Source organism: Penicillium samsonianum (assembly GCF_028829775.1).
Source record: "Penicillium samsonianum strain IBT 33392 chromosome Unknown utg000007l_segment0_segment0, whole genome shotgun sequence".
Taxonomy (NCBI): Eukaryota; Fungi; Ascomycota; class Eurotiomycetes; order Eurotiales; family Aspergillaceae; genus Penicillium; species Penicillium samsonianum.
The window spans coordinates 848,265-875,473 of NW_026643265.1; the positions used below are offsets into that span (position 1 = coordinate 848,265).

Here is a 27,209-nt window from a genome sequence, read left to right on the forward strand (position 1 = left end):
CAAGGCGACTTATCCGTCGTACCTTCCGTCGAGGTCTTTTTGCCCTGGGGTCTAGTATAGCCTGGGAGCTGTTTTTGGGCACGTGGAAATGGCCACGTGATAGCGAAGCCCTATACCTAGGTAGATATATGTTAAGGAGCCATTGATAATAATCGTGAACTTTTGGGATGAAGAGAGTGAGCGGAGTTGTAGAAGATGAGAAACGATGCCGACGGATTGCGATGCCGAAATCCCAAAGCGCACGTGCCTAGTCGCTGGCACGAGGGCGATATACTTCACCGCACTTGGTCTGAAGAAAGTATATGTACATACCACCCACCTAGGCACACAGTATCTACCAAAGTACCTGGTACCTATCTTGAGACGTCGCAATTCACCCCTACATAAACAACGGCACATGGCGATTTCTGAATGAGAGTATTGTAGCGTATGATACACAACAGCTATTTGTTCAAAGTGGATACATATTTACATAGCAACACGGCCCCAAGAGACTTCTCTGGCACACTGAGAGTATAAACCGCCGCCATCTGTGGAAAGTCCTTGAAGAATCCCTTCCCGCTAAGGTGCACTGCAACTATGAGCCTCGCCATCATCTGCAGAAACAAAATTCAGAGTTAGTATATGTGCTGAGGGTGCGACCAAATGGCCATTCAATTGGATCGAATTGCAACTATTTTGCGGGACAGACTTACTTCGAATGATCTTGATGACCGCTTGCACTACACTGACACCCATCACAAGCACCCCGAAGCAAATGCATAGATACGCCGGGATCTTCTCCCGCTGCGTAGCACTGCTAAGTTTGATGTAACAGAGAGGAGGGAATATATAGGCTAGTGCAGCAGCACTGGTCGCGCCAATGAGCTCAAACACACTTCCCAGGTCACAGGTTATCAACGACAGCACCATTGAAGTCACCACCAGCGCCGTGGTGAAGATAACATGCCGAACGGTGTTGTGCGGTTCGTCGGGGAAGTAGTAGGTTATCATGACGGAACGGCAGACGAACGCCTCAAGCGGTAGTGTAGTCAGCATGTTCAGTCCAAAGCAACTAGTCAAAATCAGTCAAGAAACTCCATATCAAGGTCAATGGGGAGGTTGTACAATCGTGCAATGTTGACGACGATATTGTCTGATGGAAAGTTGTTCAGAACGTTGCCCTGGGTTTTAGACCCGAATGACAGGAACCCTGCGATGCCCATTGCTAGGCACATCACCAGGGAGATTCCTGTTGAGTAATGTGTGACCCGGGTGAAGCGGTCGAGTGTCGGCCTTTTCAATGAGCCGTAGATCAGAAGACTGTTGTGGTCTGTGGAAATTAGCGATTGTGATATCAGTAGAATAAAAAGGAACATACGACAAACAAAGGCTAGAAATTTTTAGCAGGCTTTCCACTTATGGACAGGGATAGCTAAAACTTACCGAAAGAAATGACCCCGACAGCCTGAAAAAAGCCAGTGTTAAAAATGATGTGGCTTTTGATCTCTCCACGCGATTCAGGCGGGACCCGGAAGCCCTGGGTTATGACCGTGATGACAATGACTACCATGCTGACCAATGCCAAGGCGGATGCTTTCGCCAGCTACCTAACAGTTAGTCTTCGATAAGTAGTAAGGAAAGAAAGAGCTGACCTTGGCAATGTCTCTATACAAAGACAATGGGTATGAAACAACCAAAACGAAGATAACGATAACGGCCCGGCGGTCTGTGAGGAGCCACAGGAAGGACATATCCCTAAGAGACGGAAACAAAGCGCCTAGAACGTGTGGAATGGTATCTCCAACAATAATACAGAATGCGACCATGCCGCCGAATGCAAACGCCCACTGCGCAACCGAAATCGCGATGAGACCGCTTTTCCCGAAGCAATGCTGCATAGTCGCCTGGAACGAATCCGCCCCACTCAATTTAGAGTTGATCACAATCAATCGAATGGTCCAATCCACTGTGATGGTCAGGGCAGTCAGCAGTAAAATTCCCATTGCCATGCCTGCCTGACGAAGCGCGTAAGGTTGCCCAATGATTCCAGCCCCGATAATGCTGTTGGCCATGTTCATGAACGCCATTTTCATCCCACTCCGCGGGCGCGCATCTTCGAGATGATCTTCGGGGAAGAAATCGTCCGATGTCGCAAGTGTCACACTAGGCGCTTCAATATTTGTGAGAAGAGGTATTGATTGTCCACTGTGGTGCGTTCCTGTGCCCTGGTTTCCCAGTTCATAGTCCTCGTCCTCCAGCCATAATGTGTCGTCTGGACTGTCGTCTGGGCTGAGAGTCCGCTCAATGGAAATGCGATTGGGGTCTTCGGGCTCTTCTTCAAGGTCAAATCGAACCCGGTTCATGGTGCGGGGTGTACGGCGCTTTCCGTCAGCCGCAGGTTGAGAGATTGAGGAGTGGCGGTCGCCATTTGTCGCATTACGTGAGGGGATCGGCGACGGAAGAGGTTCCGGGTGGAAAGCTAGATCATGCTCCTCACTTGAAGCAGACAAGAGTGATTGAGCTTCATGTTCATCCTGGCCATTCTGGGCATACAGGTGATCCTTTGACAACTCATCCCCTGGCATTGCTGAGCATAGATAGTTGGAAGTGTAACGGTTACTTTCAGGCCACCTGGATCGGAGCCACACGTGATAGCTTATCGATAAGAATTATTTGGTACGATAAGAGATAACAACGGTTTGCCATGTGCACGTCACAGGTACTCCACTGCATGTTTACCTCCTTCCAAATGGGTCTAGCTAATGACAAATAATTAGATAAATATAAATCAATAGATAACTAGGCTTAGAGATGAAAACGCACGGTCCATGGCATAAAAGAACCTAGAGAACGTGGGCTGCATGAATAAGTACCCACAGTATATACGAACCAACAAAGGTTATCAACTAGGTTGTGTTCTCACTTCTTTTAACATCTTTATCTTTAGGATGCCAATTTAGACAAATTCTGTGAATTACCATGCAGCATCTTGTGTATCTTGTGTATCTTCTATTTTTGTAGGAAGGGGGAGGGGATGAGACTAAAGTATCAAAGGGATAGACTATGGTTATATATCTCTTTGAGGCAATCGATCAAACTTTCTAACAATCCAAAAAGAAAAGATACCGTTTATCTAAAAGGTGCAAAATCAAAGACTACATACTCACGTAACACCACTTCGATGATGCTGCGAACAGGGTTATCCAGCCCGATAATTATTTCAATCCGGAATCCAGTCCCTTCCATGAGAGCATGCCATTGCTTCACACTGCGCTCTTTACCAGCCATGAAAAACAGACTGACCGGCGCCCAGATGCTAGATATTTTGGATAGTGAGGAGAAGAAAAACAGTGCGATGGAGTAGATCTGCTGACTGCTGCGGTACGGCACCACAAGAGAAGATGGGAGCCAGTGGATCACATATGCCAGTCTGAGATGTGTTGCTGTTAAGCCGTGATCAGGGCTCATCAACAATATCAATTTCAAGCAATATGTAAAACGAGAATCTAGTTTTTCAGCTGAGCCTATGCCACAAATATAAGCCCGAAATGATATCAACAGTAAAAATAAACCATTCTTTAAGAATTGGGTATACGCGTTCTCAAGCCAAGGGTCTTCAAATGTTGAAAGTCATGTGCCGTGTCCATGTACCGTACGGTCATAGCCACATCTGGTCCAACGATTCCTTTCCCGCTCCAACACCTCACCAATCACCAAATCGCTTGTTTAAATGACTGTTCCAGGTCTCATAAAGAATGATATAATGCCTTGGTGATGAGCTTCCTCCGCAATGGCACAAAGCCTCGACTTGGGTCGATCCACTCTGCGAATCCGAGATTCAAAGTCGCAGCTTCGCTTGGCCGCATCGGCTCATTTCACCCAACACACAAGCCATGGAACCCCCCAAATACCAATCGACCTCTTGCAAATGCCAAATCTTGAAAGTGTATGGATAACGGAGGCACCAGAGCTTGAGTTGCGCTTCTTTATTGGGGGAAATTGGGATCGAAACGAAGCAGTGACATTCGTCTCAAAGTTGAGAGGCACAATCTGTGATATGGAGGTGTGTGCGAGAGAGTATTTTCCAGATTGGAAACTAACTATTTCTTGCTCCAGATCTGGTCGGATCTGGGGTTCTCAGTTGAGCTCAAGACGGGTGCACGCGAATATTGCATCGACACATCTGGTTTCCACTGCCTCAAAATTGGTTTGCGCAGAGGGTATCGAATACGGAACCACACAACGGGTCGAACTTTGCCCAGTTCGATGACCAATCCCCCAGATGCGTGTCCTCCCCCCGGCGTACCGGTAGCTAGCTTAGCTTCAATTGATGTTTGGCTGGAGTATCGATTTCAAGCCAAGGATAAATCACAAGCTCAGAACTGTTCTAAGTTGGAGGTTAGTCTTCTTGGACAAGAACCATCGGTTGTCGCCAGTCCTCAAGTGGTAGAGAGGATGGCAGAAGCCGTAATCCTACAGCCAATGCATGACGAGGGTTCCTCTGAAGATCTTGGATCCCAGACTGCTTGCATATCTGGAGATGGATCAGACCCATCATGCGAGGGACTCTTCCGACTGTTCGATCTTGGAATCCAAAGACTGATCCTTTCCAACTCGATCAAAGATCCCACAATTTGTGTCTCACAACATGCCACGACCAGGAGCTTCGCAGATATCTTTCCCGCGGTGTTCGATCCTGGGTATCGGGATGTGAGTTCTCAGTCTCAGTCGTGAAAGTGAAGTACTAATTTCACCCAGGCGATCAACCAGCGAGGAGTGACAATCCCAGTAATCACGAAAGCCATATCGTCCATGTTGGCAGGAAACAAAGATCCATCGACCCAAGCTAAATTGGCAGATTTGTTAGAGCTCCCTCGCTCCCACCACACGGATGACTTGACGATACAGCCTCAAATTCCAAGTTTCAGGACTGCAGTCCTCTCATCACTTTGGCATGTCGCCCAGAAAAATGTGCCCAAGATAAAACCCATCAAAAGACGAGCGTCGATGCTCTCTACAGAGTGTCCATCAAACGGACTGGTTGGACCAAACGAGCCCGTGCCTCGCATGTCCATGGTCCAGCAACAATCCGAAAACGGAAATCCGGGACTGGGTTATTCTTTCCAAACACAATATCACGACGAGAGTGAAGAAAGTGACGTATGTCTGTTGAATAGCGAATCCGAGGACCAGCTTTTGGACAATTTCAGTGAAACGAGCTTCACAGACATTGGGGAATCGACTCAAACATCTCTTGATACATTGTTCTCAGCAATTGGGTCTTCTCAGATTTCATACGTTGATCATGATACTATGCTTCTCTCGGATCATGGCGAATTGACGGATTATCCGGGAAACTATATGACAGATTATGATCCTCGAGAAGATATGGGGGCATGCGATATGGACATTATAATGGCCGATGACCTTTAGATTCTTCACTTCTACCTTCTTTTGTGATATATAATAACACCTAAATAATGATTATGACCTTTCGATGAGATTGAGCATCAAGAAATAGTATTAGGTCTTACCTATAAGATCCTACCCGGGGAAGGTGAGTCTGTGGCGGGAAGGCACGGTAGGGTAAGATGGGAGACGAAGAAAAACTGGGCCAGGATCAAAGTGAGGAAAGAGCTAATGACGGTGAGAAATGATATAAGAAACAAACTACGGAAGTTATGTTCGGGTTGTGTATATTTTTACAGCAACCAATATGGCTGGCATTGAAAGACACGTATGAGCTATGCTGTGATCGCATGCCACGTAGCATGCATGCATTATCCTTATCATCGACCTGCGGCGATATCAAAAATCAAGGCGACTCCTCGCCCAACCCAAACATTCTGATAGAGTTGTTCCAAGCACTGGAGAGAAAAATGAGTTAGCATGGAGCTGAGCATCAGGACGAATCGACATCTTACGCTTCGCAAACTTCCTCTACCGTGATACCCTTGACGCTAGCAATAACATGAGCAACACGAGCGATGGCGACAGGCTCATTCCGGCCCTTCACCATACACCCCTTCTGCCATTTCTCCTTCTTCACAGCCTTCGGCAGATCCGGTGCACCGCCTAGGTGCTTTGCAGATGCATGGGAGGGGCGGATTTCACACTAGGAGAGAGTTAGTCACGACTTATCCGACCAGAGCTCAGAACAAAGCACATACCCATGGGCCATCAGTTTCGATTTGGAGCCGGTCCAGTGGAATAGCTTTGACAACATCCAGGTTCTCCTCAGTCTTCATACTGCACCCGTTAACACCGATGTCAAGACCCAGCGCGATCATTCGGTTCATTTCATCCATTGTCCCCGTGAAGCTGTGCACGAGTCCCCGCTTGGGAAGCTTGGCAAGCCTTGGGGCAAGGAGTCTCTCAAAGTCCTCGCTTGCAGCTCTGGAGTGGAGGAATAAAGGGAGCTGGATCTCAACAGCCAGGTCTAGTTGCGCCTCAAACCATTTCAGCTGTGGCTCTTTGGGGCTCAGGAACAGTCGGTCATAATCAAGGCCGATTTCGCCGAATGCAACGGCGTGCCCGGCTTGTGTGGATTCGGTTGCTAGAGCGCGAAGCTCCTCCAGCATTTTTGACGGACCGCCTGAATATTCGTCGAAGAGCTTTGCTTGGCATGGATGCACACCAACTGTCGCATAACAAAAGCCCGCTGCAGAATTCCGCTGTTAATAAGAAAAGGAAAAGTCCTTGCAAGTTCAAAACTTACGGTATTTGCTGGCGACATGGACAGCGTGCTTCGATTCTACAAGGTCTGAACCGGTTACCATGAACTTTGAGCAGCCTACATCGCGAGCACGTTGGATAACATCGTCTAGATCGTCTTCATGGGCCTGCTTTCCGTGATATTCACCGCGGAAAACAGGATCACTCAAGTTGATACCAATCTAGTACATCGCAGTTAGCTATGAGTTGCATAGCCTTTCGAGGGTAAGAAAAGGGGACACACACATCAACATATCGGAGAGGTTTAGATTCAGCCATATTTAATGTGGCCTGTGGTCTTCCAGTGGAGACTGGTCTGGGATTTCCAGCAGATATGGAATTTACAGAAGACAGACCAGCTAGGCTGTCACTCGTATGAAAACCTACGAAATGAGTCAGCTCAAGCTTTTCCAAAATCACCCAGCCTTTGCATCCATGGATGGCTGGACTAGTTGAAATGCCTATATTTGGACACGAGACAGACCTAACGAGACGGGTCTATCTATGCCTGTCGACCTCACACTCGAGAAGATATTGCGGCGGAAAAGTTTCAAAGCACAGCCCACCGCAGAGTTTATTTGCATCAGATCAATAGAGTAGAGATCCTTGTTATTGTGTTGATGAAATGCTTCCTCTGTCAAGCAAAATGTGTGTTGACTCACGGTCGGAAAATATTCAGCCACACTAGGGCTGAGACTTTCCCTGTGGCTGGTGGTAAATGATGCCTGACAATTCAGGCGTCTGTTCTCAGGGACCAGGGACCCGCTCGGAGAGAAATCCGTCGTCTAGTCGGTGTTGTGCCGATCTAAGACGCTCTTTGAAGGTATTCAAACAGGACTGATTCTGTGTAAGCCCGGATTGAAAGCCAACTTCTTGTGCTGTTTTTGAAATACACTTTTTGTACGACCGATATGTGTGGAGCTGATTGCGCAGGACTAAATAAGTAGCTATCTGGAACGTAGGGTGATCCTGAAGACATCCAAGCCTAGATTCGTCAATACAACACACAGCTTTATATAGGAAGCTGGATTCTCAAACAGGAAGCTTGGGGGACTTTAGTCCGTGCAGTCCGGGGTAAGTCCGGCGACATTGCCGAAGGCCATCCCCGCCCCGGATCATTGCTGAGTATTTAGCTTGCTGTGGATGGCTGGTTGGATTTTGTCTCCATCTCATTAATTCTCTTTCATAGCTCAACATACAGGAGCAGCGTCGTTTAATATTGCATCAATTTCTTCCCCGCAAATCCAAGAACCCGCACGCTTATACCGTCCGGCAGCAATGGCAGACCAAAGACTTCTGTCTGCTCAACAGATATCAGAGCACAAAACGCCGGAAGACTGCTGGGTTGTGGTTGACAAACAAGTGTGGGACGTGACCGACTTTTTGGAAGAGCATCCTGGAGGATCTGCAAGTACGTCCACCGGTACACCGACAAATGCATCATCTGAGGGACAATATCTAATTTACCTCGCGAATAGTTATCTTGAAGCATGCAGGAAGAGATGCAACGAAAGACTATTCAGAAGTTCACGCACCCAGCGTAATGAAGAACAATCTCCACCCGGAGAAGTTCAAGGGCATCCTCGATGAGTCTACAATTGACGCCGAGTGGGCCAAACCACCACCGGGACAGAGTCCCAAGGTGATACTGGAAAACGAGAAACCCCCGTTAGACACAGTGATCAACTCGCACGACTTCGAGGTTGTGGCTTCGAAAACCGCCAGCAAGAAGACTTGGGCCTTCTACTCCAGCGCAGCTACAGATCTAATCACACGGGACGCCAATAAGTCATGCTTTGACCGCATATGGTTCCGCCCGCGAGTCCTAAGAAACGTCCGTTCGGCAGATGCCAGTACAAATATCCTCGGCGGGAGTTACAAGCTCCCACTGTTCGTAAGCCCGGCAGCAATGGCAAAGCTCATCCACCCGGATGGAGAGTGTGCCATTGCCAGAGCCTGCGCAAGCAAAGGAATCATGCAAGGAGTGAGCTCATCTGGTGTGTTGCCATTGCCAGTCACTATGCTTACGATCTGGGTAGATTTCAAACAACTCGTCCTACACTATGGAGGAACTACGTACGGCAGCGCCCTCAGCCGACTTCTTCTTCCAATTGTACGTCAACCGTGACCGAGCAAAGTCCGCCGCTCTGCTGCGCCAGTGTTCGGAGAATCCGAACATCAAAGCCATTTTTGTTACCGTGGACGCCGCGTGGCCCGGTAAGCGCGAAGCCGACGAGCGCGTCAAGGCAGACGAGAACTTATCAGTGCCCATGGCGCCGTCGAAGGTGCAGAACGACAAGAAAGGCGGCGGTCTCGGCCGCGTGATGGCTGGGTTCATTGATCCTGGGCTGACATGGGAGGATTTGAAATGGGTGAAACAGCACACGCAGAAGCCGGTGTGTTTGAAAGGCGTGATGTCAGCGGATGATGCGCTGCTCGCCATGAAAGCGGGGCTTGATGGTATCTTGCTCAGCAATCACGGCGGTCGCAACTTGGATACCAGTCCACCGTCGATTATCACGCTCCTGGAAATCCACAGACGCTGTCCGGAGGTCTTCGATCATATGGAGGTCTATGTGGACAGCGGTATTCGGCGTGGAACTGACATCCTCAAGGCTGTTTGTCTGGGCGCAACAGCCGTGGGAATGGGCCGGAGCATGCTTTTTGCTACCAATTATGGCCAGGAGGGAGTAGAGCATCTAATCGACAGTAAGTGATGGCTCGACATTCTGCTTTTATAGTTTGCTGATTCAGGTTTCTCGCAGTCATGCAAGATGAACTAGAAACATCCATGCGGAATATTGGCATCACATCCCTGGCGGAGGCGTCCCCTGATCTCGTGCACACTGGGGATGTCGACCACCTGGTTCCAGCGTCCCGCTCTCACCCGTATGCTCGGGCCATAGCTAAAGGAAAGCGACCGTCATCGAAACTTTGAACATACAAGATTATATGAGATGTTTGCACTGGGATTGCAATGTCGGTTAACCAATCGCACAGTGCGGGGATGTGAGCCATCCATTACTGAGAGATTTCGAGAGCATACCATACAGGATATACAGTCTGCTATACCAGTACCCAGATAAAGTAGTAATCAGCGGCCAATATATTTGCTTACCTATCAAGTATAGAACTCAACAAAAAAACCCAAATTCCCGACCCTCTGATCTAGGGGCAAAAGGGGAATACATAATTCAACCGGATTCCTGCCAAGATTTATCGACACTTCCCCAAGGCGGGCCCTTACAGCTATCGAATACATACTCCCGAGCCCCTGGGCACAAAAGCAATAAGCACAGGCACCTATAAGGTCTGCTGATCTCGACACGATCCTTCGATCCGGTCGTTCCGGGTACAATAAGCGATTGCGGGGTTGAGAAAAGCATGAATCTCAATCTCAAAACGGACACGTAGCACCATAGATGATCAGGGATATCTGTGCTCCGTACCGAATGACCGTGTATACCGTGTAGCACAGAGAATAGGTAAAATGTGTACTTTGTAGATCAGTCGGAAGGCGGACCCAACTCCGACTCTCACCGCTCCACTTATTAAAGGACTAGTCTAACACTAATTTGCTTCTGATGTCTTGGACTCATATTATTCTTAGAACCAATTTGAGGTCCACTACCAGGTCATGGGATTCCTCAACAGTTGAGGATCAGCGATCAACCCCAGCATCCCCAAAATTGGAATTGCATTCTTTTTGTGGCTTACGTACCTCCAAGGTTTGGTGCAGACCGACTTCACCAGTTGAGAGAGAGAAGGGTGTGGGAGCGAATTGTGGCAGCCACTCATGATCAAGGGATTAGAGGTCGATATGCATAACGGAACCGTTGTGCAGCTATCTCCGACCGGATACCTCTCCCCCGTTTTTCTCACTTTCCCCTAGGAGAATTCAATGAGGGGGGCCTACGTTGGACAGAGTAACTATGCCCGGGTTATGATTACGGTGTACGGAGTACTATTCGACAGATTGCCCCATTCTGCAGGAAGACACCCAATAATGGCCGATGTCTATGCTGGTGATTATTTTATTGGATAATCATCCAAAGAAGACGTAATGATCACCAGTTTCAGGATATTCGGGAGAGAAGAGAGGGGAGGGGTGAGATACGGAGTACGGAGTACAGAAGTCGAGAATACATCATTTTCGGGGGTAAGTGATGTACCGGGTACATCTTGTCACTCCGTGTTCTGGTGGGTACGGGGTAGCCTGTAGTCCCGACGGCTGGGTACCTGCTACTTACGCCGTAGATCTGTGTCTGGGAGAATTGTTGAATTCAGCACATGGGTACTTAGTAGTAGAAGGGTATATATAAAGGGAATACTTGTTTCCCCTCTTGCCCATCTCTTTAGAAATCTCTTTTAACATTTGAAATCCGTGAACAAAATCACCCACTGCTACCCTTTTCCACAGTGTTGACGTGCTCTACTTTGGGTCAACACTATCGATAACGGCCCAGACCGCCAAGAAGTTGCCTCATAGCTCTCCCCAACCATTCTCAGCTCTATAAAGCTCACTATCGTCCTGTTCCCATATTCCCATAATCCCTTACTTCTCACTTTCCCATCTTCCACTATACTTGGAGACCTCTGCCTCTACCTCTACCAAGCCTACCAACATAGCTCTATCTCGAAAGCTCTAGCTCTATACACTTCACAATCACAATGACTGCTCCCCGTTCATCATCTCTCCGTGCTCTCCGCACTCTCTCCCAACAGCCCGTGGCACCCTCTGCTCGCCGCAGCCTTCACATCACCGGAGTTCAGTCCGCCCAACCCGCCAACACCGGCGAGAAGGCCCTCTCCAACCATGACGTCCTCCAATCCCGCGCCTTCGCCATCGCCATGCGCCGAATCAATGGCAGTGCATTCTCAGAGTATGTCCCACCCACGCATTCCATTCTATACATCTACCCATGTCTCCATTCCAAACCATAAAAAAAAAACAAAACCCAAAACTAACACACTCCAGCTCCTCTTCCTCCCGCCAATTCAACACCTCCCGCGCCACAAAAGCCCTGAACGACACCTCAACCGTCGACTTCGTCTACATGCCCAACATGGTCGACCTCGACGCCGCCCCTCTGCAGCGCGGCATCCAAGTCCCGGTCCTTCCCGAGCTCCCCTCCATCCCAGGACGCCAAATACCCTTCGCCCCACCCATGAAGCCCCAGATCTACACTGTGTCCGGCACCGGCGCTGACGTCTCCGCCAGCGCGATGAGCGAGGTCGTCGATAACCACGCCATCGATCTGGACCCGTTCTCGCTTACCGAGGCCGTCGGCCGCTCACGTGTCGGTGAGGAGATCCAGCGCAGGTCAAATGGGTCTTCTTCCGAGCCTGGTGTCATACGTGAGCTTTGGGCTGGCTTCCTTGATGATGTTATGGGTCCCAAGCAGAGTGTTCAGAAGTAGAGTATTTTGACTCCTGTCTCTCTGGTCTATTCTTGTTATTTTCGGTCCCGTTGACGGGTCTGTGATGAAACGAATTCTTTTGTTGCTTGTTACATTGTCCAAGCTTTATCTTGTCTTTTTCTTGTTTGGGATCGTCCATCTGTTTTGAGATAGCGTTTTGATGTAATATCTTTCCCATGGAGTGGACGTTTTCCTCCGTGGTGTCTGCCAGCCGATCATTGGCCTTCTTTTTCTTTTCCATCTTATTCCACTACAGCTCTGTCGAGTTGTGACAATCAATTGAACATTACTATCTATACCATCTTCAACAAAAGGCTACGGCCTCTTTCTTCTATTAACGTCTTTTAGAAAGTCTGTTCTGTCGGGTTCAATTATGTCTATGATACTCTATTCGGATACAGTCAGTGAGAAGGTACAAATCGAGAGCAATTCAAAACGCAGTGAACAGTTCCATACACACCTTTTCAAACTACTAAATTACCACCAATCAATTGCTACAGATGACTCAATACTAGTAGTACCCTCATTCATAAAAAAAAACCCCGAAAAACCGCACTTTTCGTTGTGCCGAGGTTGTCGATCCGATACCCACCATGATCTACGACAACGTATATCCAGGCTCCCGGGAACAACTCCTCCGCCGTTAATATTAAGCAAACTGCACCGTTGACCCGAGGTCACCAGACCACCTCCAGCTCCAGACGAGTGAGACGGATCATTATCTATCCCCCAAGATCATCGCCGACCCATGGTCCATCGGACGCATGTGCGTGCCATACCGAGATAGTGTCCAAATAACTCTAAACGTGCTACCCTAGAAGTGATATTCGCTGCATATCCTCCGATCCCGACAGCGCTGGTCCTGTCCAGCTCGGGAACTATGACGTCGGAATATTCACGTTAAGAACCGGCGCTAGTCTACCGAATCCAGCACATGGAGAGTCGAATCAATCTACTTTCCTTCTCTTTTCTTCCGTGTCTCTAGCCGTGCGCCGGTAATGTCTCTGTGGTTCCGAGGGTTCGCAATTTCCAGTTACCAGTAGCATGGATGGGACGGACGGGGCTCGGGCGTCGTGGGGAAGGTCGGAGTCCCGCTCGGGGTATTTCGGGGAGAGCTGGGGTGATTATCTGATTAATTTATCAATCGCTTTGAGGGGATTTTGGGAGTCTGCATGTGTGCGTCATTCAATCTTTTTTTTTTGTTTTTGGCTATTGTTTGCCTTTTAGTGTTAAGGTTATATGTGGCTGGTGCTTTCTGGTTATTGGGCTGCACGGGGTTGTGGCTTAATTTATATCGCGATCTACCGGTTCTCTGCTTCTCTGCCTTTGTCGGCGTGTCTACATCGATGTATGCTGTACGTCAGGACAGCCCTGGGCATATATTGTGCTACTTCCTTGGGTCGCTATCCGTTACGGGCTTTGGGGTTCTTCGGGCCTATATATTATTACCATATGGCTAGTCACGAACAGTTCCCCTTTTAATACGCCCATTTAGCCGCCCGACAGTATACAGTAAATATGCACTCATTTCAACATATGAATTGCGATGGGGCAATAGTAAGAAGACATGATTCTTGTACCAGATTGAGATATCGTCACCAACGTCCCAAATTGATACATATATCGACGTACTGATATACCTGGCGCACAGTGCGACTATTGTAGTGGGCCTTGGTATTTAATATTGTATGCGTCTAATGCGGTAGCTGGGAGACAACTGCTGGATATTATTAGGCTTGCAAGGTTTGTATGACATCTGCGCTTCGACTTGTTTATTCATTGGTACTATACCTTTCTGACAACTGGCTTTGGTTCATGATATAGCAACTGTTGAGGTTGGAAATGACAGGGCTCCTATTCGCGTCACGCGTCATCCGCACAGCTGTGATGTAGGTATCCATGGATGGAAACTCCTGAATGTGTTCGATTTTATAATCTGTCCCCACAGTCGGGTCATGATCTGCATGATAGATCCGTTTTAGGTATCCCACTGTTATATATACTTTTTAATCAATTGGATCAGCTCGAAACCCATCAAATGCGTTCTGCTCATTCAAGTTAGAATTAATTTAAATAGTTTAGCGAACGGTGACTTGTATGTAGACACAAGTATCCAAGTACAAAAAAAGTGGTCCCTGTCAGGGCTGCCAGGGTCAGACGTTCTCGACCCAAGTGGAGGCGTAAATCCTGCGAGTCTAGACCTTATGTACGCCCAATGGCATCTGTACAAAGTACGGTCGCATTCTACCTAGGTGTGGACTTGGAGGTTTGACTGATTTCTCTCTGTCGGGTTCTATTTTCGTCTTGAGATGTTCCCATGGAAAACTTCGATGTTTAGCTGTTTAGCTACGCTACTTAGCTCCATGTGTAGTCTCTAGGATTACTTTTTAGGCCATTAATACGTTCGCAACCCCGGATTTTCCGATGCAACCATAGTCAATAGTAGGTATAAAAATAGTCAAAGAATTAAGAATTCAAGATCAATATTGTATGATAACCCGTTCAAGTTCCTTCATATAGATTGAGCTTGGACTCCACTAGCTTCATTTAACAAGCTGATCAATACTACAAAGAGCATTAGACAAGTGGAGGACAGTGGAGGACAGTGGAAGCTAAACCTCATACGGTTTAGAGCCAACTGGTGTTCCTGCCAACTTCTTGTCAGGGGGTTTTTCAACGGTGGACCCTGTCCGCCCACCCCCCTCACGTCTTTCATGGGCACATTTCGAGTCTCTCCAACCTCCTGACCTTTGATTCATTATTTAATTTCCTCTCTTTTTTTGTGGTTTTTCTTTGTCTTCAGTCTATCGCTTAATTCAGTCCTTCAACCTCTCGAATCCCCGAATTCTTCAGCCCCACCATACAGCGGACAGCGGTTATATTGAATAGACCTCCAGTTGAATCCGGCTTCGGTTTATCAAATGCAGACTTCTACATTTTCTACCTAAACTCCCCCAGGGATCATGTATCTCTCATCATGTCTGGTATTCATTGCCGGCATCTCGGGCGTGCACGCCTTCTATCCATGGGAACTGCGGATGAAACTCTCCACGGAAACCACAGTCGAACGTCGCTTTGTTCCATGGACCTTGATTGAAGCGAAATCCGGCGAGAGCACCGACAGCACCGACACATCCAACACAGCGGACAAACCTTGGACTCTTGACCTGAAAAAATTGCCCGTTCGCCGCGACGATGGCTATAAAATTGTCGAGTCCCATAAGCCGTCACTGGCAAACAGTGCACCATTAAACCAGGATGGAACGGATTATTCATACTTCTCTCCCATCTACGTAGGCTCTGAAAAGCAAGAAATGTGGATGGGAATCGACACTGGAGCACCCAATACCTGGGTCTTCGACTCGGAATGCACTGAGCCTGTCTGCACACGTCATCACAAATTCGACCGGTCAGCATCAACCAGCTATACCACCGACAATTCGACTTTCAGCCTCTTTTACGGCAGCGGAAAGGTCGATGGAAAGATGGGAACAGACACCCTCTCAATTGCAGGGCTTGAAGTCTCGCAAACTTTCGGTCAAGCCAACAATGCCTCAGAAGCTTTTCAGAGTTACCCATTCGACGGGATCCTTGGCCTGGGTCGGTCGCATACAGAAGGGTGGAATTTGCCATCCTTCATGGATCTCGTTGCTGAGAAAAAGCTTATCAAGTCAAACTTGGTTGGGTTCAGTCTCTCTCGCTCAGCAGACGGCGGCAAGGATGGGGAAATCAACTTTGGTGATGTCGATACAACCAAATTCGATGGTACCATCTCCTACACTGCTACCAATGACAAAATCTGGAGCATCCCCGTAGATGATGCTTATGTGAATGGCAAAAGTTGCAACTTTTCCGGAAAATCCGCTACCATCGACACCGGCACTACCTATCTCCTGATCCCTCCCGCGGATGCCAAAGCCCTGTTTTCTCTTGTCCCTCATGCATCTCAACAACCTGACAACCCGAACAACTATTTGATCCCATGTAACTCGACTGCTACCATAGAGTTCGAGTTCTCTGGTGTCAAATATAACGTGTCCCCTAAGGATTATGTCGGAAATACCGAGTCGGACGGTTCGGACTACTGCATTTCGACCATTGTCGGCTATGCATCCAACGGTGCTAACTGGCTCGTCGGCGATGTCTTTCTGAAAAATGTCTACACCGTCTTCGATTTCGACAATGGACAGATCGGTTTTGGCGCTCTTGCCTCGGCCTCGGCCTCAGCCTCGAAGTCGAACTCACACTCAAACTCATCTTCAACCTCATCCTCGTCCTCTTCCCAGTCCGAGGGCAATGGGACATTCACTGCACCGCCAGTCACTGGCACCGCTGCGTCTACTGCTGACGCCACATCATCATCGACCTCCTCCGCAATGGCCACAATATCCGGCAGCTCCGCATCCCACCTCGCCCGCGGCATTAGCTGGTCTATGCTCACGGTCATGATTGGCGCATTTGCTATTTGAACTGCATTTTAGCCCTTCTTTCACTTCTCGGCATATTTTTTGATTTGGCGACAATCATATTTCTGCTCTTTGTATTACTGTACACTCACTTGTCACCCACGTCTTTTCCATACATATTGTCGATCATTTTACACACACATCATTCACTTCTGTTAATACACCCGGGTCCACATATGATTACCCACTCATCCTAGCATACGTTGGCGGCACGTCTATTCGGCTTTTTTCCAGCTGCATATATCACTCGTTTCGTGTTGCACATCCGACATGTACCCTTTATTTGAACTGGACATGACTTGCTATTATTTTCATTTAGATAGACAAAAGTCTACAATATTATTGGCAAGATGCCAAAATCTCATAAGAAACAGTTTCCAATTGTAATTATGTCTAATCAATCCATGGATGCACACCTTACGTGAACTGCCCGTATGAATTGGGAAGGTGACATGTGATGTTGACAGGGAAGGTGCAAGTCAGATGCCTACTTTAGGAAGGTACGTGTTGTTGGGGGTATAAAAGGACTCCTCTCGTCTTTCTTCCTCTTCTTTTCTTCTTCTCTTCTTCTTCTCCCCAGCCCTCTCGACCACCATCTCACCGTAGCCCCCCATGAGACAGCGTAGGCGGAGGGTCCCGTAGCACATGGTGCCTGGCCTACCCACATGAGAATCAACATCGTTGTTGAGGTCCATGCCCGGGAGCAGGTCCGCGCCGAAATCAAACCGGGCTTTCTCGTGTGAGTTCTTTGACAAATGACTGAGCTTTTGGGGTTCTATAGTCACTTGAACAGTCCCACGGAGTACATGGGGGGTGTTAATCACATCCTCGTTCATTATACAGCTAGTCACCTAGGTATTCACCGAATACATTTACAGTCGAAGACGTGTAGTAGTCGTAGATTAACAAGCTGTCCCTGTATACGAGGTAGAGGATGTGCAGATGAAATTAAGAGCAGCATCCACCCAGAACTGTCTTCCATTCACAAGGTCTTCTGCGGTATGAGCGTGTAGTTCTTCGGATCCGACTCTGCATCTCAAAAATCAGCATCCATCCTCACCTTGAAAGCAGAGGCAAGACAGACCAAGAATGTCCCGATCGAAATCCTCAACCCCGTTGAACCCAGCAACACCCAGCAAAATATCCAAATCCGCCAGCAACGACTTCATAACATGTCGAACCCCATCCTCACCCTGAATACTCAACCCCCAAATCCAAAGCCTTCCAATGAACACAAACCTCGCCCCCAGCGCCAACGCCTTAACAACATCACTCGCGCCCCTAATCCCAGAATCAAACATAACATAAATCCTCTCCCCAACAGCCTCCGCAATCCTCTCAAGCGCATCAAGACTAGCAACAGCCCCATCAACCTGCCTGCCAGCATGATTACTCACAACAATCCCCTCAACCCCAAGCTCAACACACCTCCTCGCATCAGCCACAGACTGAATCCCCTTAATAACAAACGGCCGACCCCCACTAATCCTCCTCCAAGTCTCCATCAACCAAGGAATCTTCTCCCACGACCAAGCCCGCCCATGCCAAACAGAATCAATCCACTTCGTCGACGCACCAGCAACATCAACATCAAGATCAATCCCGTCCGCAACACACCTCCTCCGAAAAACAGGATCTGAAAGTCCCATATCAGCCCCGAATCCGCGATAGAATGCATAATTCGACGACGCAACGTCGTCATGTCGCCATCCAAGCTGCCACGTATCTGTCGTGAGAATCAGTGCATCGAAGCCGTTTTCCCAGGCCCGTGTTAGGAGTGAGACTGTTAGCTCGTCGTCATGTGGCATGTAAAGTTGGAAAAATCGTGTGCCTGTTGGTCCGTTTGCGGATGCGACTTTTTCAATCGATGTGCTGCCCGCTGTGGAGAGGCAGTAGGGGAGGTTCAGCTCGTTGGCGACTTTTGAGACGGCGACTTCGCCGGACGGGTGGTAGATTTTGTTTATTCCCACTGGGGCGAAGCCGATTGGGGCGGATACGGAGTGGTTGAAGATTGTTGTTCTTGTTGAGCGGTTGTTGGTGTCGATTAGTTGGTTTGGGATTAGTCGGTGGCGGTAGAAGGCTTGTCGGTTTGCCAGGTGTGTTTGACATTCCTGCGTTTGAGGAGGCGTAGAACCTGTTGGGTTTTCTTTTGGTTAGGATGCCGCTGGTGTTTTGTAGTGGGAGGTACTATGTACCAGGCGCCCTCGCTCAGCTTTTCTTTGGCTCTTTCTTCCATTTTTCGGGGGTCTATAGAGGTTAGGGTTTGTGTAGGTCTGGAGGGATCATACTGAAGACCTGCCAGTATTGAAGACTGGTGTTGTTCCTTCATTCTGTTTCCAGAAGTTCTCTCGCTGGTAAAGACCCCATTGAGGCGTGGTGCGCTCTTTGATATGTGGGTTTGTTGGGTCGCTCATATTACAGATGGTTGGTTTTTTGATTCCAGGTTCATCAAATCAACATAACAATTCGAATAGATACAAAATAAAAAAAGCTAATTGCCTTTGAAGTGCGTTATAGATCAATATCTTATCGATGACTTCATTTTGACGTTGTTTGGCCATCGGAGAACTTCACCTGGGAGCTTGGTTAAGCTTAAGTGAACTCCAAGATACCTACAAATCATGGGTGAAGATCTTCCCTTCTCATTTTAGCATGTTGTTTGCAGTTGAGCGTATTCGATTTCAGCCTTGGGATCTTGGAAGGTCTCGTAAAATATGACACAGAGCAACCTTCCAAAGCTTCAAGACCGAGATATGTATGGCAACCTGGGGTTCGTTTTAACCCGCAGCTTTAATAACATCAGCGTCAGTCGCCGAATTGTAATTCTCCAGTCTCAGCATTTGTACGCTTACGCCTTGCTTTGGAGGTCACCTTCAGCTGCGCACAGTATCTACCTAGGTACAGAGCAATATAAAACCCCCAGGGCCCCAATCGGAAGCAATGACATCGCTTTTCGTATTCGGGCCGAGAATCCCCGGGGGTTCAACCGGACCGGGTAGTTTACGGGAGCCTGCAGCGGCCATGAGAGACTTCTCATAGACTTCGGAGTTCTCACTTCAACGCAATATTATATGTAGTATTTAGTGTCTTTCACGGAATAATTAGTCCTTAGAACCAACACCAATTCAAGTAAATCAAATGAACCAAGTAAATTGCCAGTAAATTGACTGTGAAAGTCCAGTGACTAGGGCGGTCACTTTCTGCCAAGCCACGAAGTAGTTAAATCTCATTTGGTCACTATAACCCTCTGTATACATGGGATTCTCGGGACATCGTCATTTTGTTGAGCACGGTGTACAATCTATCGGAATATCTACACTTCTATCTCATTTTTGGTTTTCCTTCATTTGACATCACACAATGTTTGGCCTCAGTAGAAGATCAGCGCTTGCTCGCTCAAAATCTTTGGCTGCGCTGCCCGCGCGAGCCGCAGTCGCAGCTCAGCCATCCTGTATCAATACTCAGGACTTTCACTCCACGCCGTCTCAGGCAGCGTCCCGGCCTACGTGGATGCCCATGCGTGTCAAGACGCCATGGATTGACGCATTAACGCAGATTCGCGAGGCACAGAAGGCTGAGCCGCAGGAGAAAGCTGCGCAGAGCGTTAAGCGTGATGTCTCACCAAAGAAGATGTCGGATAGCTATTACAGTGCTGTACGTGTGATTCTTTTGTATTTGGTGGGAAATCGTATGTCGATATTGACTGGTTGGTAGATTTTGCCTTTAGCCCAAGACAAATGGCTTTTGGATTCTTATCTCAACGCCTCCGGGCATATTAGGTACGTCTTTGATAGCCTACGTGTCAAAGGAGCATTTGACTGATCAATCCGATTAGATTGGGCTCACTTCTGATGGACCTTGATGCCCTAGCTGGCATCGTTGCCTACCGTCACACAGGTGACGGTGTATCCACTGTCACTGCGGCGTGTGACCGGATCACCATTGAGAACCCGCTGATGGAAATTTGTGATCTTGAGCTTAGCGGCCAAGTTACCTACGCGACAGGTCGATCAAGTATGGAAATCTCTCTTCAAGTTACTAAGGCTCTCCCGGAAGGACAGGAGGCTAAGCCTGAAGATGTCCTGATCACTTGTGCTTTCACAATGGTCTCACTGAATCCGACTACCAAGACGTATGTTCCTCCTCTTTATCTATCGATACACACAAACTAACATCAAAACTAGGCCCGTCCCCGTGGCTCCTCTCATCATTGAAACCGAGGAGGAAAAGCGCCTCTTCCAAAAGGGCGAAGCGAATTATCAGGCCAAGAAGGCCCTTCGCACACGCAGTCTCTTGGAGAAATCACCAGATGACGAAGAGAGCAACCTAATCCACTCAATGTGGACGAAAGAGATGTCCTACCTGAGTAAGCAACAGAAAGCCTTTTGCCCATTACATCACCTAAATGCAAGAATACTAACCTGCCCAAGATCCCCAAAACGCAGCTACCCGGCCGGCGAACCAAGTTTTCATGAGCGACACAGTCCTCAAATCCGCCATGATCATGCAACCGCAAGACCGCAACCGCCACAATTTCATGATCTTCGGTGGCTTCCTGTTAAAACAGACCTTCGAGCTCGCCTTCTGCTGCGCCGCATCCTTTGCACACGCGCGACCAAACTTCGTCGCCCTCGATCCCAGCACCTTCGAGAACCCAGTCCCCGTAGGCAGCGTGCTGTACCTGCGCGCGACGGTTTCGTACACGGAGCCCGAGGAGCGCGAGGGTGATAGCACCAAGTACACCAAGGTGCAGGTGCGTGTTGACTCCAAGGTCCGGGATGTCGAGCACGGTACGAAGAAGTCCACTGGCATGTTTAACTATACTTTCCTTGTTGAGAAGGATGTTCAGGTTATGCCGAAGGGATACGGTGAGTTTATGCTTTGGGCTGATGCCCGTCGTCGGGCGCAGAATGCTGCTGCTATTGATCCCGCGCATAAGATGAGTGCGTTGCGGAGTATTAAGGATAGTGTTACTGAATAGAGAAGAATTGGTTGGGTGGTTTTTTTTGGCTTTCTGGGTTGGGCCAGGCATTTTCATATTAGATTTAGATCGTTTCAGTTTCGTGTATTTGAACATTTGTGCTTTCTTTTGTCTGCTAGTGGGAAGTTACTTACTGGGTGCGTTTATATATCAAAATAGCATGCAATACTGAGAAAGCTTGGAAATATCAAAATGGCTATAGAGGCATAAAAGCCACATATTTTGTGAAGGCTACCATGCAAGAGAAAAGAAGAATCTATATACAACGCCCCTCCATTCGCCTCACAGTTCCATCCAACAAAAGTATGTATAAAACGGGCGGGGAATATATATAAGAGCATAGAAGAAACAAAAACCAGAATAGACACAAACCGAACGCAAATATTCCATCCAGTATTTCAGTATTCCAATATTCCAGTCCACCCAGTTGCAGAATCAACCATGAAACAGACTCCATGTAAAAATGAGATGAGAATGATAGGAATCCTCCCGGGCCATTGCAATGCAAGGGTATAGGTATACACAGAGGTTTTGATCAAATTGAAAAAGATATCCCAGTGCCGACTATAACTCCCTTCGCCCCTCTTCTCCTTCAGTGGAAAAGGAAAAATTTCAAAAATGTTCGTTTCAGGTCATGATTCCAGGCTTTTTGTGGGCCTTGGGTGGCTTTTTGTTAAGTGTCTTGGTTTTCACTTCGCCTTTTCTAGTTGTATGAATATGAGAGGATTTTTGTTTTTTGGTGTTTTTGTGAGAGATGAGAAATTTCCCGGGGTGTGGTGAGAGTGATGTTGAGGTTATGCTGTCTTTTGATAACAGGTATGTGGCGGATAGTATTCAAGATTCTAATTCCAGACTCATCGATAAAGCCGAATGACTTTAGAATCTTGATTTTCCAAAAGAGGAGAGACGATTGCCACAAGGATGAACTATCATCCAACCCGGAGTATGAACTAGCGAGGAATGCAATTAACAGCACAGAGCCGCTTGCCGGGAACCGTCTTGTAGCCGGATGCTACAAGGCAGAGTAAATCCGCGATCAAGGGAGACACGACTTATTGATTGTCATTGCTCGCTAAGAACTTCCGAGATGGCATTAGACGTCAACGACCCCCAGTCGGGCCAGAAGCAGCTTTATCCTTCGGTCCCCGAGGCTCGCGAGGCTCCGGTGGCTGCTCTTCTTTCATGCAAGCATTTTCCAAGATATTAGTCCACTTCCCACTGGTGCCAGCATGGCTATGCTTCAGATGCTGTCGGAAGTGGTCTGCGCGGAAGAATTTCTTCGCATTGTTGCACTCGCCGAATTTGTGCACGGTGGTCAAGTGCTCGAACCGTCGATCCCAGTCTGCTTGAGGGAAATTGGGGAATTCCTCTCCACAGTAGCCGCACGTGTCGTGCGTAGCTCCGGTATTTGTTTGGCAGGACTGCGCGCCTGAAGGGTGGAATGCTGCTTGGAAACTCACGAGCGCGGCGCACGACCATGAATGGCGTCGTAGGTGCAGGGAGTTTTGGTGGCGCTCTGCTTCGTTCTTGTTCTTGAAGCGGTGGTTGCAGTAGGCGCATGCGTACTGTTTTTCCATCTCGTGTGCTCTATTCTAAATTAGTATGGATCATACAATGAAGACATCTCGGCGCCAACTTACCGCAGGCCATCTGGGTTGTCAAATTTCTTGGGTTTCTTCGGACAACAATCGCAGATGAAAAGCCCGCCAATCTTTGGCGCGGCTGGCTTTGGCACATTCATAATGGTCGTCGGCACAGACATCTTTCCAGTGGCGTCTGTTGCAGGCGGTTCTAAAGACGCAGGCCCTGGAAGTCTTGGGAGAGTAGCCTGAGATAGCGCCGTGGGAGGACTGGGGTTGAGAATTGATTTTTCGTAGAAAGTATCGAGATCGGAGCTTGGTGAAAAACCACCTGGTGACGGCCGGTCGTACGGAGAAAGGCTAGTCATACTGGTACCTCCAATAGACAACGTAGATGAATACGATCCCGAGGTCCGAATGCTCAAGGATGAGGCAGCTGAGAGTGTTCGTTGACTCGTGGGGTAGTTGGGGTTGACCGATAGTGTGTTAGTAAACGGATGACCACTGAGTCTTCGCTGAGACAAGTCTCCGTTACTCGTCGCGACGTGCAATGTATGTCTATCGTCGCTTATCGGCTCACGCGGAGGTGAGGATGCCCGTCGTTTCATGCCGTGTCTAGAATCCGGATATGGCGGAGTGGGTTCTCGAAGAATAAATTGCCTCGGTGGTGCCGGTTCGTCAGTCGAAAACTCTCCCTCAATATCTGAGAACACGCCTTGATCATAGCTTCCACGGTTCGATCGGCTCGGTAAACTGATGCTATCTTCTCGCTGGGGGGTTGTTCCACGATAGCGGCGTCGGCTCACATCCCGCAAAGATCCTTGGTCGTAATCCAGTGCTGATGATGGTGCAATGCTCTCCACGCTTGGGCTTCGGCCTTCAACATACTCTCTCCAGTTGACCTTGGTCCTGGGAGAAACGCCCCCGGACTGAGGGCTGTTGTGCCATTTCACATCCAATGTTGACCCTTCTGAAGGCCCGGGTGATGGCAGATTGCCTGGGCTTCGTGAGGGAACGGTGAGCACAGAGAGCGAATTTCGGTTGTCGGTTCCGAGACTGATAGATCCCCCGGGAGACGGAGGTTTTGCTATTTGAGGCTTTCCAATTTTGGATAATAGGTGTTGGTCATAGGCATTTGATGAGTCTTTGACACTCCGCAGTGAAAATTCGCGCTCGCCACTCAAGCTGTCAAATTTGTTAGCAAGGACCAATCAGATATAGAAAAGCGCTGTACTGCGAAACTAAGAGTCGCTCGCAGTCCTCGTGCATCAAGTGCGCTTACATTGGACCCGTCGGATTCGGGATAATCGACATGGAATTTGGAAATCCGTCTGTAGCTGACAGAGGTGGCTGGATCTGGACCTGAGTTTCGGGGCTTCGCGAGACTTTAGGTCCGCCCTGCCTCCCTTCTAAATCGTCTATCTGCATTGGATCACCCTGTGAGACAGTTACCGGCCGTCGGTGACCTCCAAACAAACTTGAGCTCGGGTTGATTGGCGGAAGAGAAGTTGGAGTTCGTGAATTTGCGTATTCCCAGCCGGCGTCATGGCCCATCTCCAAACCGGGAATTTTGGATGGCGGCGGAAGTGGTGGAGGGGCGGTGTTCATAGTAGTTCTAGCTCGTGAAGCTATAGGTAACGGGCCGTGAGATGATAGTGCCAGCTCGGGCATAGCGTATTGGGATCTTTCGGAAGAACGACGCCTGTGTTCTCTGAAATCATGAAAGCTCGGTGACTGAGAAAATCGAAGGTCCATTCTAGAACCAGCACCTAAAGCCGGAATCGAAATCAAGACGGGCCGGTGCGCATCCACATGAACCCAAGGTGAGATCAGAAAGAAACCTAGTAAAGCAGAAGACAAGGTCGAGGTTGATGTAAATCGAAACAAGCAGGTCGAATCAAGATCTCAATATCCCAGCAATAACCCAATCCAGTTGAGTGCAAACGTCGGTCGTGAAACCAGCTCTGATTGTTAAGCGGACCGTTAACCAGCCTCACACACTCCGATGAAGAATTTCTCAGAAGGTCCAGCTTCTGCCTACTTCAAGAGAGGGCAAATAGTTATATAGTGGTGACAATGTCAATAGAGGACTTTGTGCAGTGATAAAGTCTGAGTCTAGTTTGAGAGTCAGATATCATTTGAAAGTGGACTTGACGTGATAATAAAAGACCGGGGTAGGAAAAGTAGGGAGAATAGGGCTGAAGAAGACCTACCTCGGGACCCTTGTTCGGCGATTCGCCTCATAAGATGAAACGTTTTCCCGTAAGTGACACACGGAGAGCCGGGTCTGTGTCCCATAGAAATTGGCCACACTGCAACTCAAGGAGATGCACACATGCTTAATGAAAAATAGTGGAAAAAATAGAAGAAAAAAATAGAACTAATAATGTTAGAAAAGGTGCAATTATGCCCAGAGATTTGAGTATAAAGAAACACACACTCTCTATCCAATGGGGTACCCCACCACTAGCTGAAGCCCGATAAAAAAAAAACAGTGTAGGGCAAAAGTGAAAGGGCTGAAGGCTGAAGCTGGAACTGGAGCTGAAGATCAAATAAGGCAAATCGAAAAGGAAAAAAGTGATTGAAATGCGCCCAGATCGGGGTATCGGGTAGGAATTCGGGCGGTGCAAGCGATTGGATCCAATTCAGGCAAAGAGAGGGGGCAATTTAGGTGATCTCATCCTCAAGAAAGGGAGGGAAAAATGAAGGAAAAGGTTCAACTAATCAGAAGCAAAGAGGCAAAAAATAGAGGAAATTGAAACATACCAGGCCAGGTCTCGGGCTTAAAGCCTTTGGGTGACGTGGAAAAAGCGTATATGTATGTATCGTTGGTATATGGGTCATGTCTGTTACATACCAGTTACAGGGCAAAACATATGTGCATCATTTTTTACAATAATACAGAATACATATAATAGAATTTAATGGTATATTTCATATTCTCTAATTAAACATTAAATCGAATACTATAATTTAAATTAAAAAATGGATTGGATTTTCCAGATCTTCGCGTGGGAAAGCCACGTTGGAATGACAACAGGTTCCTTTTAGGGCACAAGGCTTAGCGTTAACAGACTCGGTAATTTTTTCTTCTCCAGATATATCGGTTCGATACTATTCCACAACGTCTGGGTACCTGGGTACGATATACAACATAGCTCTCTTCCAGAAAAGACATATGGGTCCCCCTCCATAGAACGGGGAAATTAAAATGGACTGGCCCAGAGTCCAAGAGTTCCAGTTCCAAAGAACCCGCTGATCTATTTGACGCGCCCTACCCCATATGGAGTCTTCACATTATTTGACGGGATCATGGAAGCCAACCAGAACATTGCAGAATGGCCGTGCGGCCAACCTCATAGGTGGGGGTCTCTCGTATATTGGGCGCCTCGCAAATGCGACCCAGATAATAGGTGTTGTCCACATCATTAGTGTTAGTCCGATGTACGGAGTATATAGCATTCTCTTCAATCTTCTTTTGGCTATCTTCACTCCTTATTCTAGTACCAAGTCGAATGCCAAAAAAAAAAAGAAAGAAAGAAAGACTGGAATTTAGTGGTCCTACTCCAAGGTGAAAGGTGCCGAGGAACAGGGACTATCTTTTTTTGTTGAGACAAAAAAACTTCTCGAAGAATGGCAGAAGAAACACGTTCGAGGAACCATGGTTTATGGATTGTTAAAATTGCCAACTTGATAAACAAAATGCTAGAGAGGGGTACACCGTACATCCCGCGGAGTTCTTGGCAGAATGAAGTATAGATTGGCATGGTCTTGTGCAGGTTTGCAACCAGTGATAATATACACCGGGGCTTGGAAATCTTGGCATTTAGGCTTAATATCTCCCGGGCAAGGGGCGCATGCGACAACACCCCTGTTGACGGGGGTTCTTGAATCCTGAACTGCAGCTAGATACGTGTATATTGTACGATACATCTTCAATCTCATGAGTATGTTGTATACGGGGAGATTTTGTGCTGCGTTCGGAGGATTCGGGCCCTACATTCATTAGAGAACATTCTTTTGCCTCCACATTAAAAAAGCGGACAATGCTGAGTCGTTGGACATT

General features: G+C 48.0%; 11 protein-coding genes across 11 annotated transcripts; 5 read left to right on the plus strand and 6 right to left on the minus strand.

Annotated features, from left to right (window-relative positions):
• Positions 1–449: 449 nt before the first annotated feature.
• Positions 450–2,567, minus strand: N7471_011139 (putative amino acid transporter; the record flags this gene model as incomplete). Its single annotated transcript, XM_057283858.1, has 6 exons — positions 450–596; positions 696–1,054; positions 1,108–1,312; positions 1,361–1,372; positions 1,426–1,585; positions 1,635–2,567. 6 exons carry the CDS (start codon positions 2,565–2,567, stop codon positions 562–564), a joined length of 1,704 nt encoding a protein of 567 aa, XP_057130124.1. The 3' UTR covers positions 450–561.
• A 516-nt stretch (positions 2,568–3,083) lies between these two features.
• On the minus strand, positions 3,084–3,450 carry N7471_011140 (uncharacterized protein; the record flags this gene model as incomplete). The annotated part of the gene is made up of 2 exons (XM_057283859.1): positions 3,084–3,115; positions 3,150–3,450. The coding sequence occupies 2 exons, from the start codon at positions 3,448–3,450 to the stop codon at positions 3,084–3,086; spliced, it is 333 nt and encodes a 110-aa protein (XP_057130125.1).
• A 322-nt stretch (positions 3,451–3,772) lies between these two features.
• Positions 3,773–5,415, plus strand: N7471_011141 (uncharacterized protein; the record flags this gene model as incomplete). The annotated part of the gene is made up of 3 exons (XM_057283860.1): positions 3,773–4,045; positions 4,099–4,692; positions 4,741–5,415. The coding sequence occupies 3 exons, from the start codon at positions 3,773–3,775 to the stop codon at positions 5,413–5,415; spliced, it is 1,542 nt and encodes a 513-aa protein (XP_057130126.1).
• A 218-nt stretch (positions 5,416–5,633) lies between these two features.
• On the minus strand, positions 5,634–7,347 carry N7471_011142 (3'-5'-exodeoxyribonuclease). Its single transcript, XM_057283861.1, has 6 exons — positions 7,181–7,347; positions 6,943–7,079; positions 6,701–6,878; positions 6,153–6,643; positions 5,907–6,097; positions 5,634–5,849 (listed from the first exon to the last, which is right to left on the minus strand). Exons 1-6 carry the CDS (start codon positions 7,278–7,280, stop codon positions 5,798–5,800), a joined length of 1,149 nt encoding a protein of 382 aa, XP_057130127.1. The 5' UTR covers positions 7,281–7,347; the 3' UTR covers positions 5,634–5,797.
• A 627-nt stretch (positions 7,348–7,974) lies between these two features.
• On the plus strand, positions 7,975–9,634 carry N7471_011143 (FMN-dependent alpha-hydroxy acid dehydrogenase; the record flags this gene model as incomplete). The annotated part of the gene is made up of 4 exons (XM_057283862.1): positions 7,975–8,107; positions 8,175–8,680; positions 8,736–9,405; positions 9,462–9,634. 4 exons carry the CDS (start codon positions 7,975–7,977, stop codon positions 9,632–9,634), a joined length of 1,482 nt encoding a protein of 493 aa, XP_057130128.1.
• Positions 9,635–11,367: 1,733 nt separating this feature from the next.
• On the plus strand, positions 11,368–12,116 carry N7471_011144 (uncharacterized protein; the record flags this gene model as incomplete). The annotated part of the gene is made up of 2 exons (XM_057283863.1): positions 11,368–11,579; positions 11,675–12,116. 2 exons carry the CDS (start codon positions 11,368–11,370, stop codon positions 12,114–12,116), a joined length of 654 nt encoding a protein of 217 aa, XP_057130129.1.
• Positions 12,117–15,079: 2,963 nt separating this feature from the next.
• N7471_011145 (pepsin-like aspartic protease) lies at positions 15,080–16,585 on the plus strand (the record flags this gene model as incomplete). Its single annotated transcript, XM_057283864.1, has 1 exon — positions 15,080–16,585. One exon carries the CDS (start codon positions 15,080–15,082, stop codon positions 16,583–16,585), a length of 1,506 nt encoding a protein of 501 aa, XP_057130130.1.
• A 476-nt stretch (positions 16,586–17,061) lies between these two features.
• N7471_011146 (uncharacterized protein) lies at positions 17,062–17,418 on the minus strand (the record flags this gene model as incomplete). Its single annotated transcript, XM_057283865.1, has 1 exon — positions 17,062–17,418. The coding sequence occupies one exon, from the start codon at positions 17,416–17,418 to the stop codon at positions 17,062–17,064; it is 357 nt and encodes a 118-aa protein (XP_057130131.1).
• A 146-nt stretch (positions 17,419–17,564) lies between these two features.
• N7471_011147 (uncharacterized protein) lies at positions 17,565–18,996 on the minus strand (the record flags this gene model as incomplete). The annotated part of the gene is made up of 3 exons (XM_057283866.1): positions 17,565–17,611; positions 17,667–18,693; positions 18,871–18,996. The coding sequence occupies 3 exons, from the start codon at positions 18,994–18,996 to the stop codon at positions 17,565–17,567; spliced, it is 1,200 nt and encodes a 399-aa protein (XP_057130132.1).
• An 849-nt stretch (positions 18,997–19,845) lies between these two features.
• On the plus strand, positions 19,846–21,737 carry N7471_011148 (putative acyl-CoA thioester hydrolase). Its single transcript, XM_057283867.1, has 5 exons — positions 19,846–20,236; positions 20,297–20,361; positions 20,418–20,714; positions 20,767–20,948; positions 21,013–21,737. The coding sequence occupies exons 1-5, from the start codon at positions 19,943–19,945 to the stop codon at positions 21,561–21,563; spliced, it is 1,389 nt and encodes a 462-aa protein (XP_057130133.1). The 5' UTR covers positions 19,846–19,942; the 3' UTR covers positions 21,564–21,737.
• Positions 21,738–22,663: 926 nt separating this feature from the next.
• znfA (putative C2H2 finger domain protein) lies at positions 22,664–24,898 on the minus strand (the record flags this gene model as incomplete). The annotated part of the gene is made up of 3 exons (XM_057283868.1): positions 22,664–23,150; positions 23,204–24,328; positions 24,426–24,898. The coding sequence occupies 3 exons, from the start codon at positions 24,896–24,898 to the stop codon at positions 22,664–22,666; spliced, it is 2,085 nt and encodes a 694-aa protein (XP_057130134.1).
• Between the last annotated feature and the right edge of the window lie 2,311 nt (positions 24,899–27,209).